Source organism: Panthera uncia, chromosome C2 (genome assembly GCF_023721935.1).
Source record: "Panthera uncia isolate 11264 chromosome C2, Puncia_PCG_1.0, whole genome shotgun sequence".
Lineage (NCBI taxonomy): Eukaryota > Metazoa > Chordata > Mammalia > Carnivora > Felidae > Panthera > Panthera uncia.
This window is the reverse complement of record NC_064810.1, coordinates 110,517,284-110,530,597: the sequence shown is the minus strand read 5'-3', so window position 1 is coordinate 110,530,597 and position 13,314 is coordinate 110,517,284. Positions and strand designations below refer to the sequence as shown.

The window sequence follows — 13,314 nt, the reverse complement described above, 5'->3', positions numbered from 1 at the left end:
TGAGACAGAGAGAGACAAAGCATGAACGGGGGAGGGTCACAGAGAGAGGGAGACACAGAATCCGAAACAGGCTCCAGGCTCTGAGCTGTCAGCACAGAGCCCGACGCGGGGCTCGAACCCACGGACCGTGAGATCATGACCTGAGCCGAAGTCGGACGTTTAACCGACCGAGCCACCCAGGCGCCCCAAAAAATATTTATTTTTGAGACAGATAGTACAAGCTGGGGGGAGTGCCAGAAAGAGGGGTGGGGCACAGAGGATCCAAAGAAGGCTCTGTGTTGCCAGCCAAGAGATCATGACCTGAGCCAAAGTCAGATGCTTAATGGGCTTAGCCACTCATGCTCCCCTATAAATATGCTTTTTAAACGTATTCGCAATCATCTCAAACTCTTAAGTAGTTCAGTTTTAAGTGTCAGGTTGCCCTTTTCGGAGAAATTTATTTTTTTCACAAATATTTTTACTTAATAATAACCAACACTATGTCAAATAATCCCTAATGCAATACTTAATACATTTTGGCCCTACATTGCTATTGATAAGGGAGAAATCTGTTAATGAGTGAAATAAAATACTACTTAGAAGAAACCAGATCTGTGTTGTTTTACAAATCCATTGATATTCAAATAAATGTTATCTGGAAATTAATTAGCATTTGTAGCAGTTTTACCATTAGGATAGTTAGGTCAAGATCTTAATGACAACTTGCCTTGTATCTTCAAAATACAGTTGGAAGGAAGTTGTTTGATTTTTATATGGTTTTGGTTTCTGTGGAAATATGTTTTAAATTTTAAGAGCAATATATAAATTCAAATTTCTTAAAAAATTAAAATAATTTTAAGTACTGCTTTTCTAATTATTTTCACATTTTTGTTGTCCAGATCTCCAATAATGTGCTGGAACAAATCACAAGCTTCGCTTCAGGAACATCGTATCATCTCCCTTTGGCTCACCATATTCAACTCATCTTTGATCTTATGGAGCCAGCGCTGAACATCAATGGACTAATTGACTTCGCAATACAGGTGTCAGAGAGACCCTGCTTCTCTGATTTTTAGGAAAGCAAACCTGCTAGACATCGTACAACTTAAATTGAGCGGACGACTGTATTTTTGAATAATTGAGACCTTCTGAATCAACAGTATTCAACTAGCGTTTTAATGGCAGCTATGTCCATAATTTTCAATTAAATATATAATTGGGGCTAAAATATATAATAGTCATTTAAAAATGTGAAGGGTTTTGAGGATTGATTTTTGTCTTTTGCTTAAGAAATGGTAAAATTTACCATTTATTGTAGGGTATATTTTAGGTTAAGAACAAAAATAAAACCATATAATTTGATTTGTCACATTCCATTTTTTTTTAAGGGATTAACATTTGTTTTGTTTTTTTGTTTGTTTATTTCTTTTGAGAGAGAGAGAGAGAGAGAGAGAGGGAGGGAGGGAGGGAGGGAGGGAATCCCAAGTAGGCTCCTTGCTGACAGCTCAGAGCTGGACTTTGCACTCAATCTAGTGAACCTGAGATCATGACCTTGGCTGAAATCAAGAGTCAGATGCTTAACCGACTGAGCCACCCAGGTGCTTGTGTCCCATTAGATTTCTTATACACATACTTGAGTTCATTTATTATGTTATTAGTGAGTAGAATTTAAACTTATTTTCTATTGCTTATTGGAGGTGTTAGTTTGTTGATAACAAGAAAATAATGATAAATAACATCTGTTTTCTTAAAAAGAAGGGAAAAGAGAAGAAAAAGTGAGAAGTAGGGAAATCATCTGGTCTAGAACTTGGGGCTTCCCTCAAGTTTTGGTAGATATTTCAATGTTGGATACTTCCTGACTGTATATACCATGATGTCTAGACAAAAGAAAAACTGTAGAATTTGGCAAGGGATTAAACATAAAAAAGTTTAATTCTAGGGGGCTTGTTTTCTCACACTGTAGTTATATGGCATATGGTCCAGGGACACAATAATGGGTGAGATAAGATGGTGTTAGCATAACTCAATATATTCATGGCTTGTGAAGATAAATGTTTTTCCTATCATTTTGGCAGCTACATTTTTATTCACTCTTTTCTTCCATTGTAGCTGCTAAATGAACTGAGTGTTGTGGAAGCCGAACTGCTCCTGAAATCCTCCAGCCTGGCAGGAAGTTACACGACGGGACTGTGTGTGTGCATTGTGGCTGTTCTCAGGCGGTACCATAGTTGTCTGATCCTGAATCCTGATCAGACAGCCCAGGTGTTTGAAGGGTTGGTATACTAAATATCATTATTTTTTTTCAAATTAATGTTTTCCATGTATAATTGGTGATGAGATATTACAGTGATTTTAAGAGGAAAAATAGTACAGGTGCTGGTTTCAGTTTAAAAGATAGAGTTAAAGACTACTTTTGCCAGAAAATGTTTATCTGAGAAGGAGGTGTAAACATGAAAGATAATGTTCTCTTAGTAGTGTATGAGTCTTTCCTGCCTTCCTTTCCTGCCCGTACTTTGTACAAGTATAAACCAGTTATTCAGAGCACTGCATCATCTGCTACCCTGAACCATGGCCTATTACGAATGATGAATACGTGCCAGCTGCTTTGCTGATGTCATTTCAGTTTATATTCGAGACCAAATAAGCTTTGCATGCGTTCTTACCTTAGAGATTTGCTTCTTCAGTTTTATTTCTTTTGTAAAAAAAACATCTTGACAAAAGTTAATCTAGAACAAATGACTTCCTTGGTTTGGAGTTTGTTTTTCGTTTGTGTGAAGTGTAGGCTAAAGTTTTCTTTACTGCTGTTCATGATGTTGGACTGTGTCCTCATATCCCCCATTCCAATCTGAGGTTACAGGAATGAGAGAAACATAAAGAACTGTCCTCTATGGAGCTCCTTTTTGTCCACTGCAGGCTCCTTTCTACAGGGCTTTATATAAAAAAAAGGACAACCTCTTTTTTTTACCTTTTTTCTTTCTAGACTTAAACATGAGGTTCTTCAGATTCACAGTATTTTTTTGGTGTGTGTGTGTGTGTGTGTGTGTGTGTGTGTAAATTAGCACATGTAATCAATTTATAATTTATTCTAGAGTGACATCCATTTAATAGCAGTTTTTTGGGGAAAAGGGAATGCTACCACATTAATTTTACACGTAGATTATTGACTGAAATCTGAAACATCCCAGATATTTTTAAAAGTTTGAAAATAAACATTTTTGAATTCAGGAAATATATGACTACTTAATAGCCCTCAACTACCATGTAAAAGTGAATAATTGGTACCAGTTACACATCAAGAAATTGAGACTCAGTCCTGTTAAATGAAGTGTATGTTGAAGTGATGTACTCAATATCACATGGCTAATAAATCTCCCAGATTGCTGAAAGTCATTCTGAGTTAGAGCAAATTCATGCTATTGGATTAATACTGTACTTTTTAAACTGTGTATGGAAACCCATGAGTCAGTAATGAAATCAATATTATAGGTTTTGACAAATTTTGTTATTTTAAAATTTATTTGTGTCATTTAACAGTTTAAATTTATTACTTATTAAATGTTCATAGAATCATATTTGATCTTATATTTTTAGTTTATCATGGATACTAAGGATCAATGTTTTCGCAAAGATCTTATTTTGTACTGATAGGAATATGCTGGATTTCAGTGCAAAATGTTTTCTTATCTCTGACAAGTGAAAAAGATCAAGGCAACATTGCTATACTCTGGATGCCTACCAAGCTCTCAATAAATATTTGTTACCTTTAAATTAAAAAAATTCTTTTAAATGTTTATTTATTTTTGAAAAGAGAGGGAGAGACACAGTGCCAGTGAGGGAGGGGTAGAGAGAAAAGGAGACAGAGTGTTTGAAGCAGGCTCCAGGCTGTGAGCTGTGAGCACAGAGCCTGACATGAGGCTCGACCTGATGAACTGCGAGATCATGCCCTGAACCAAAGTAGGCCACTTAACCAACTGAGCCACCTAGGCACCCGTTTGTTTACTTTAATCACAACATGATACTTGGCTTTTTAGAATATGTCTGGAATTTATGTTATGTGAATCTAGTTATCAATATAGCGAATCCTCTACTTCTTAATTGCAGGATACTTTTGCTGTAATTGACTACTTTTATCAGCTCTCTGGTTGCTGTGTCTACTGATATCAATTCATAGGGCTTGGGGTGCAGCATTGTCATTTCTTTGCAGTTTCCTGGGTTCTACCTCTGGTATTTCTGATTGTAGCATCCTTCTTGGCCTCAACAGCCTAGGCTCTCTTTGGCTTCCGCCCCATCCCCTGAATCACAGAGAGAACTCTGGATGTGAGTCTAGAGACCTAAACACCCCTCTTGTTTGTGCTGTGAACTAGCTTTTTGCCTGTGGGCAAGTTACTTCACCTGTCTGAGCCTCAGTGCCCTCTTTATAAAAGGAGGAAGGTGAATCAGATGATTTCAAAAGCCCTACTTAGCTTCAAAATCTGAGTCATCGATGACGCTATTGTGGTATTACTGAATCCTATAACAGAATACAAGGTGGTAATCGTGGAATCATACTCATAAATAGGTGAATGGACCACTAATGTTTACTTCTGTGTTATATGAAGTATTATGTTGAATGAACTGTGGCCAAAGGGGCCATCGTTTTGATATGGGGAAAGGGGCATTGAAATGGAGTAGTAATGGTATTTCTGAGTTGAAAGACGTCTAGGGAATGCCACTAAAAAGAAAGGGTTTTAAATTCTTACATTAGGTAAACTAAAATTTGTTTCTAGTTTGGATAAGGAAGGAGAATGTGACTTAAAATCCTGACTTCATCAAGTTTTTGCCAGAACCAGTTCATGGTCCTGAAAGTGAATTTCTCAGATTTACTGATGTAGAGATTTGCTCTTTTTCATAGGAGTGGACTTAAGAATCTTTGCAAATAGCTTCTTTTTTTTACTGAAGAGAGATTGTCTACTACAACTTTCTTCTTGTGTTCTGGTCATAGCAACTTAATTGATGGATTCTTCCATACATTCCTTCTGTATGGAGGAATTTCTTTCCTTTCTTGTTGTTAATGGTATTTCCAAAGTCTTTTTAAAAATCATTTTGTATTTCATTATCCTCATAGAAAAAATGATACCTTATTCAATTATTTACTATTGTATCAACAATCTAATACCTTTTTCCTTACCCAAGTAATAGCTGCACATATTCTAAAAGATTCAAATAATAACATATATATTAGCAAAATACGTGTCTCCTGTCTTCACATATTTTTCTCCTCAGGTTGTGTGGTGTGGTAAAGCATGTTGTGAACCCCTCAGAATGTTCTTCCCCCGAGAGATGCATCTTAGCCTACCTCTACGATCTCTATGTGTCATGTAGCCACCTCAGAAGTAAATTTGGAGACCTCTTCAGGTGGGTAGAAGAAAATCAATAGGAATGGCATCATGCCTATATTTGTTAGTGACCCGACTGTGATATTGTCATCCTTGTTAATAATGAACGTTAATCGTATCTGCCAGAATTCATATTGAATTATCTTTCATTGTAGCTTTAACCTCCTTTTGCCAATTACTATGCATGTTTAGCTCTGATTGCAATTCTGAGATAAAGTTGAGAGTAAACATTCTATAGTTTGCACTTGCTAGTACCTCACCTGGAACGTTGTTTGTGTTTGCATGCTTACTTTCTCACCGCCTTGGCTTCTCTGCCTCTTTGACTGTCTTCCTGCAGATGGTATCCCTGACTGCCTATGATTCTGTGCATCTTAGCACCTGCTGTGCCCCCACCGGTAGACAGGCGCTAGAAAATACATACTTAATGATATTTTGAGGAAATTTTGATGATTAATTGTGGGTGGGGGGAAGGAGATGGTAATGGCTGCAAAATAAATTTGTCATCTAGAAGGAAGGAAAGAACCATCAATTACAGTTACTTGTTCCTGAATTCTGGGAGCTCTGTCTTCCTGGTTTGTGTGGAATGTGACTACTGGCCATTGCTTTGTCACTACTGCCAGCTCTTGGTTGGACTAGTGCAGAGTCATAACTTGTTTCTCTGCTTGCATCCCTGACTCTCTTTAGCATATCCTCAGCATACCTACAAAAGTCATCCTTTTCAAACAAGAATAACTTGCAGGTTTCTAGTGGCGGCTTATCTACACGAATAAATTCAAAGTCCCAACTGCCTTCAGGGTCTGCTATATATAATCTCTTCTTCTTTCCTTCTGTTTATGCCATTCTAACCACATGGACCTCTTTACCGGTCTTCACACACTCTGAGCACGCTGTCTCTTGGGGCTTTTGCACTTACTGTTACCTCTCTAGTAATCTCTCCCCTGTTACTTGGATGTCCATGCCCACAGTACATTCATAGCTCTACCTTCCTGACCACCCTATTTTAAATAGCAACCTCTTACTCCTCCTCTCTGTCATTTTCTGAATCTTAGCATTCGCTACCACTGGGTGACTTACATATTTATTTATGGTCTGGCTTCTTTCTCAACTGTAAGTTTCATCAAAGGAGGAACTTCATATTTTCTTCACTGCCATATTATGATACCTTGAAGAACATTTATTTGGCTCCTAGTAGGCACCACAGAAAGCTGGTGAATGGAAGATAAATCCAAAAAAACCATGATATTTTTAATGGTATTGATAGGGAAAAAATGGGAGAGTATATCATCATGAAATGAGCTAGGTTTCCAAATAATTTCTCGTAGAACATTTGAGTGGGTCTTAGGAAATATGTTTCTACAGAAATGATATAATAATAACAGTGCTCATATTCTTACTTCCAGAGAGCTTTAAGTTTCAGTTTACAGTTTTCAGATGGCTTTCTCATACATGATTTGGTTCTCGCAACAGCCCTGTTTTATTTAAATAGTGAACTTCCCAAGACCCCCAGTAGCCTGTTTGACCCCTAGTGTTCCCTCAGGGTAGTGCAAGTATGTTAACTCAGTGAATTCAAGTCCTGTGCAGTGAGTGTGTGGAGATTTAGGAGACCAACAGTAAGCTGAGGATCAGTACAGTGTTACATCATAAGATGTGGCCCTGGTTAACGTTTCCTCAATTAAAGAAATGGAGGACAGGTGCAGCCCTCAGGAATCCCTGACGTCAGGCATTATTTGTACCTTGGGATTAAGAAGAATGGTGAAACAAAAGCTAGATACTTGGTGAGATTTCTCTTAGTATGCTAATAAAAACAGTTTTAATAATTATATCTGTAGGAGCATTTATAATAAAGTTGTGTAAGAGGATTATTTGGGAGAAAAAGAGCACTGATGATATCTTGCCCTGATTGTGCTGGTACTTAGTGTGCCAAGTACTGTGCTGGGTCTTTGCCATCAAGATCTTTAATCTGCCCACCACCTCAGGAAGTAGAAATGATTGTTCTGACAATAAATGATTATTCCTCATCATAAGTTAATAAATGATGAAACCTAGATGTGACCATAAGTCATTTTGGCTTCAACGTGTGTGTTACTTTATTACTCTGTCAGGTTTTTCGGGTGCAGGCAATTTCAGAAGAAAACGTTTGAGTTGGTTCCTTATTTCCCTAGATGCCTGCAACAGAGGGTGGTAAGAATTTGAGAGTGACTAAGATGACAGCTACCTTTTTATTAAAACACTGAAGTGCATTTGGACAGAGTGTAGTACATGATACAGGAAGTCTAGAAACAAAGAGTAAGGACACTTCTTCATGAGCCACAGAATCCAGAAAAATTATGCACTCTCAGCTGGAGGTAGCAGAGGGTCAACTTGAGAGAAGTCTCTACACTGAAAGAAAAATGGGGGCTGAATCTTATAAAAATTGAGAAAAAAAAGCAGAATTCTTCTGGGTTCTAAAGACAGACATGAATAGTTTGGTAGAATTAAGTTGGAAAAGAGAGAACACTTTACTCTTTGCTGAGGTCTGTTTCATTAAAATGACACTCAAGGTATTGGGAGGTTGAGGGAACCAACAAAGCACAGTTTCTTTTTGTTTCATTTCTAGTGAGAAAGTAAAACAAATTAAGAACTATTGCTGAGTGAGAATGAATGAAAAGTTGAGTGTGAAGCATGGCAAGAGTTAAGACAGTAAAAAGGGAGATGTTTAAAAGCACTGGTGACAGTTCATTGTTCATCATTTTGAACAGGTCATACTCCAGATGGCAAGCTTACAGGCTTCAGTCACATTTGACACGTTTTTATATAAGTTGTCTGCCAAGAAAGAGAGTATAGAACCCTGTAATTACCGCCACTTAGGGGGTGGCTTTAGTCCTGTCTGTTAGACCGGTATTTCCCAGTCAATTAAGAACGTGGAATCACAAACGACTAATGTGACTCTTCTCCAGGAATACCTTACATTTGCTGCCATTGAATCTGTCCTTAAGTGAAATCGCTTTCTAGTTACTCTTGTTTTATTTTTTAACTCTTTTCCTTGTAACCTCAGTAGTGCCTGTTCAAAAGTTAAGCAAACCATATATAATAATGTGATGCCTGCAAATTCTAACTTGAGATGGGATCCGGACTTCATGATGGATTTTATTGAGAATCCTTCAGCTCGTAGCATCAATTACTCAATGCTGGGCAAGATCCTTAGTGACAATGCAGCCAATCGCTACAGCTTCGTCTGTAACACGCTCATGAATGTATGTATGGGCCATCAGGATGCTGGAAGGTGAGCTGGGTTACCCTGGAATTCACAGTTAACCGTCTAGTCCTTGCGTTGGTGCTACTTTTAAATTAATGTCTTTAGTAATTGCCTGGGCTGACATTTGGATGTTGTTTGCTCCCCCCCCCCCAACCCCCATTTATTCCTGATTTCATCTCTGCTCTGTACTGTGATTTCCTTAGCCTAACAGAGTATGCTGGCTGATTGCTCTGGCATGAGATGCTTTAGATATAAACTATAACTTGTCTATCCATTTACAAAAACATAATAAAAACATAAATTAAAAAATCCCTATATTTAAAAACACTGTATTTTCACCTACCTAAATTACATAGTCTTTAATTTTACGTTGCCCTTAACGGTGGAAATTCTGAAGTCAGATTTGTTCCCAGGTCAAAAATATGTTAATTGGCATCTGTACTGATTATTGTTTGTGGCTCAACAGCATCAAATATTAAACAATATCTGAAGCCTGTTACTTGTATCTTTGCTTTCAGGTTCTGCTAGGTTATTTAACAAGTGGGTATTTATTAAATCTTTGAATCTTAGAAATGAATGACTTGTTTGATGGTAGTGAGATATGGGTTCGTTAAGTATATCACATTTGCGTGCTGCTATCCTGTTCTACTCTGTTCTTTTTCCTCCTTCTAGGATTAACGACATAGCCAATTTCTCCTCTGAGCTGACAGCTTGCTGCACTGTTCTTAGTTCAGAATGGCTGGGAGTTCTGAAGGCTCTTTGTTGTTCTTCAAATCATGTGTGGGGGTTTAATGATGTACTTTGCACTGTAGATGTAAGTTTTCTTTTTCATTTAAAAACTCATCTGTGCAATTAAATATTTAGTTAGTAATTATTTTTGATTGACTGAACCAACCCTTATCTGAAATGTGTTTTTTTCTTTCTCTGCCCAAAGGCAGTAAACAAGAATGTGGTTGCCAAGGATTAAATAAATGAAAAAAGTAAATAAATACAATAGCTTAATCAACAGCAGAGATGCCAAGAGTTTCCTTGTTTGTTCGCTGAAATTTCTTACATACAGTCTCTTCAGAGCTATTGGCTCATATTATTTATCAAGTGCCTTGAGTTCCTCATGGTACAAGACATAATTTACCTACAGGAGTTTGCATTTTGAAAAGAACCACTTTGTTTTTTAAAGATCAAGGTGCATTCTAAGAACATAGGTTTCACTAGGTTGCCTAAGAATGCCCAGGCCCAGAACCATTGGCATGTCTTTCCTAGTGATTGTGCCTGAAAGTTAGTGAAAAGATACTCAGTATGTATCACTGCTTTCTTTCACATATCCTGTTGTACCTGTGATGTGTAAATTTCTTAAAAATCTGTCATGATTCTCTGTTTTTCCTATCACCATCTTGGAGTGATCTGTGTTACACGTTGGTGTATCTTTGCATTTTAAACCCCGCCTTCCAGTTAGAGGCTTAATTCCTAGTTCTGGTATCTCAAGACGAGATGGATTATTCTACTCCTTTCTGTAGATACCCAAGGTACACACACACACACACACACACACACACACACACACACACCACACATGGATATATGTAACTCATATCTGTGGCCTGCTTTTCCAGACAAAGATATCCTAATTTTTATTGTTAACATAATTCTTTAACCTCTTGGTTGTTTTCTGTTATACTTTACCTTACCTTTGCTTTGTTCCCTCATCTGCAACATTGGGATTAATAAAAGTATGAGCCTCATGGTGATATGCTATTAAGTGAGGTCATCTTTTGTACATCACTACACATGATTATTGGCATATAGTACAACTTAACGTGAGGGCTGCTGCTTATTTCTTACTGTTTTGTGCCAAAGTCTTATGAGGTCTATATAGGTAGAGGATTCATTCTGAATGAATTTATTTTCCTTCTCTTTTTTCATTCTCTCTCAAATTTAGGAGTCCGTTGGAAATTTTCAGCGTTGCTTTTTAAGACTAATTTAATTATATTATAGAATCCCTAATAGTTATCCCTGAAAAGAACTCTTAAAACATCAGTGAGGCTTATTTTTCAATTAGGGGAATCTCTGTGTTTTTTTTCCTGCTCTCTCACAATCTTACCCTTAAATGTTAATGCCGTGGTCTGCTAAAAAGTTTTCCTTATACTACATCTTATTAGGAATTTCGTGATTTTGTTTTTGTTTTGTTCAGTTATGTGTACTCAAGGTGAAACTCAATATCTTTTTGTAGCATTGTGATGTAGGTAAACCTCATCCTTTGTCTTAAAACGTAAAAATAGCCCTTAGAGGATGATAATCCTGATGTGTAATCATTTCCCTCTGTTGGTTCATTTTGGGATTTGTGATCTTACTGGTACTGCCTACATTTTCTTAGATATTAATCTTAGATATTACTTGAAAGGGCGTTGGGTATTAAAACATGTCAATGTTTTTCTTGAAGGTGAGTGACCTTTCATTCCATGATTCATTAGCTACTTTCATTGCTATTCTGATAGCACGACAGTGTTTCTCCCTGGAGGACGTCGTGCAGCACGTCGCACTTCCCTCTCTCCTAGCAGCAGGTACGACACATCCGGAAGGGCTCTTGTTATTTGTTGTCTTGGGATGGTTTCCAGCTATTACAACAACACCGTGAACGTACTTTTTAAGGCTACATGCCTTGGGCAGTGGTGTGGAGTTGATGTAAAGTTAGTAGGATTGTAAGTGTTGTTCTGTACAAAGTCCTATGGATCCCTATAGAAACGGTCATTTTTAAGGAAGCAGTCTGCCTCCTCTGGAAAGCATAGCCAGTGCCTTCCTTCTTACTGTAAGGAGCATTTATATTTAAGTTATTCCAGAAAAGTTAGCTTCAGAGAAAACCTGAAGACATGTCAGTCAATCAATTGGAAAACTTGCTTTGAAAATCTTTCCTAGCTTGTGGAGATGCAGATGCTGAGCCGGGGGCGAGAATGACATGCCGACTCCTGCTTCATCTCTTCCGAGCTCCCCAGGCCTGCTTGTTACCTCAAGCAACCGGTGAGCCGACAGCTATAAAATCCCCAACTGCATGTTCATTTGGAGGTACAGATTCTAAAATGTCCACGTGGGCTGTCCATTCTGCCATTTCCTCCCTGAGTTTGGTGACCTTGCTTTTGGGGGGTGATGAAGGAATGCACCACTGCCATCGAGAGGGCTGTCAGCACCCTTGATTTATGCAATATCAGGATGTATTGAGAAACTAAAATCGAGTTAATAAACAATAAAAATACTTTTGCTCTGAGGCCAAGCCACGCTGGTGGTCAACATGATCCTCAAACCTGTAAACCACATCATAGCAGCTTAGGGCAATGGTGACTCATTTATTCTTTTACTAAGGTAAGAGGAATAAGGTAAGAATTCTAGGGGTGTTAGTGAAGTGTGTTTCTGAAGATCATTTTTATACAGGGGTGTGTGTGTGCGACAATCAGTATAAATAGATGAAAGTTTTAATAATTTTTTTTGATACATCTCTCCAAGGAGCAATGACGTTGTTTTCATAATTAAAAAGCAAAGGTTAAGAAAGGAATAGTGACAATGTTTTGTAGTGAATCCATGAAGCATCCATTATAGCTAGCTAAGGACAATTAAGTACCTATAGTCTAACAATGACAGGCTCTGCTGATTGTAAATGGTTACAAAAGATTGTTAATGATGGTGATGAGACAATTAAAGGTTTGTTGTTGTTGTTCTCATAGGCAAACCTTTCCCTGGAATAAGATCATCTTGTGATAGACACCTCTTAGCCGCCGCTCACAATAGCATTGAAGTGGGAGCCGTGTTTGCTGTCTTAAAAGCAATTATGATGCTTGGTAAGACTATCCTGGCACTAAACTGGGTTAATCACCAGAAACAAAGGAAAAATAATTTGTATTCATGTTCAACTCTAATTCAGATTATTAGAAACATCATTCTGTTTTGCTCTCCTGGCAAAAGTAGTTGGCTTCCTCCAAGTCCAAGATCAGCTGGACTCTGAGATGTCTACTCCTTACCTACAATTCTGGGGGTATTTAAATGTAACACTTTTTTGTTGTTGTTGTTGGATGTTATTTTAACTGGAAGATATTTCATTCTGATGTAATATAGATTCTCAGACCCATCGGGTGGTTTTATCTTTATTTGTTGACATAAATGACGTTTTGTAATGGGTCAAGATGAAATGATGATCTAACCAAAGGTTTAAATTTTGTATTATGGGGCGCCTGGGTGGCGCAGTCGGTTAAGCGTCCGACTTCAGCCAGGTCACGATCTCGCGGTCCGTGAGTTCGAGCCCCGCGTCAGGCTCTGGGCCGATGGCTCGGAGCCTGGAGCCTGTTTCCGATTCTGTGTCTCCCTCTCTCTCTGCCCCTCCCCCGTTCGTGCTCTGTCTCTCTCTGTCCCAAAAATAAATAAAAAACGTTGAAAAAAAAAAAAAATTTTTGTATTATGTACCAGGAGTAAAACACAAGAAAACCTGGGTTTTAATCTTAGCATTTTTCTTTCATTGTGATCCTGAACAAGTTCATAAACTCCTACCTTAGGTTTTTCATGAATCAGGTAATAATTGCAATGATATTGGTATTATTGATAAAACAGTATTAGATACCAGAATTTTTTAACATTTAATCTATAATGTCCAAGGCATCCTTTATACTCTGAATGACATATATATTCCTGAAGTAGTAGCATACAGTTTCTGTTCATTTCTAGGGCAATACTTCAACACATTTTGAT

At 37.8% G+C, this 13,314-nt stretch overlaps 2 protein-coding genes across 18 annotated transcripts in view; one reads left to right on the top strand and one right to left on the bottom strand.

Moving 5' to 3' along the window:
- Window positions 1–13,314, top strand: part of MED12L (mediator complex subunit 12L) — a 336,247-nt gene that overhangs the window by 258,540 nt on the left and 64,393 nt on the right. For 11 of the 16 annotated variants that reach the window (XM_049629653.1, XM_049629652.1, XM_049629649.1 and 8 more), the window contains 8 exons: window positions 879–1,022; window positions 2,089–2,252; window positions 5,242–5,373; window positions 8,389–8,616; window positions 9,262–9,403; window positions 11,027–11,147; window positions 11,500–11,646; window positions 12,300–12,413. In XM_049629653.1, coding sequence (XP_049485610.1) covers window positions 879–1,022; window positions 2,089–2,252; window positions 5,242–5,373; window positions 8,389–8,616; window positions 9,262–9,403; window positions 11,027–11,147; window positions 11,500–11,646; window positions 12,300–12,413 — 1,192 coding nt within the window. The remainder of the gene's footprint in view (window positions 1–878; window positions 1,023–2,088; window positions 2,253–5,241; window positions 5,374–8,388; window positions 8,617–9,261; window positions 9,404–11,026; window positions 11,148–11,499; window positions 11,647–12,299; window positions 12,414–13,314) is intronic. The other 5 variants (XM_049629661.1, XM_049629655.1, XM_049629656.1 and 2 more) reach the window with 2 other exon arrangements.
- Window positions 1–13,314, bottom strand: part of P2RY12 (purinergic receptor P2Y12) — a 45,810-nt gene that overhangs the window by 17,141 nt on the left and 15,355 nt on the right. The window lies entirely within an intron of this gene.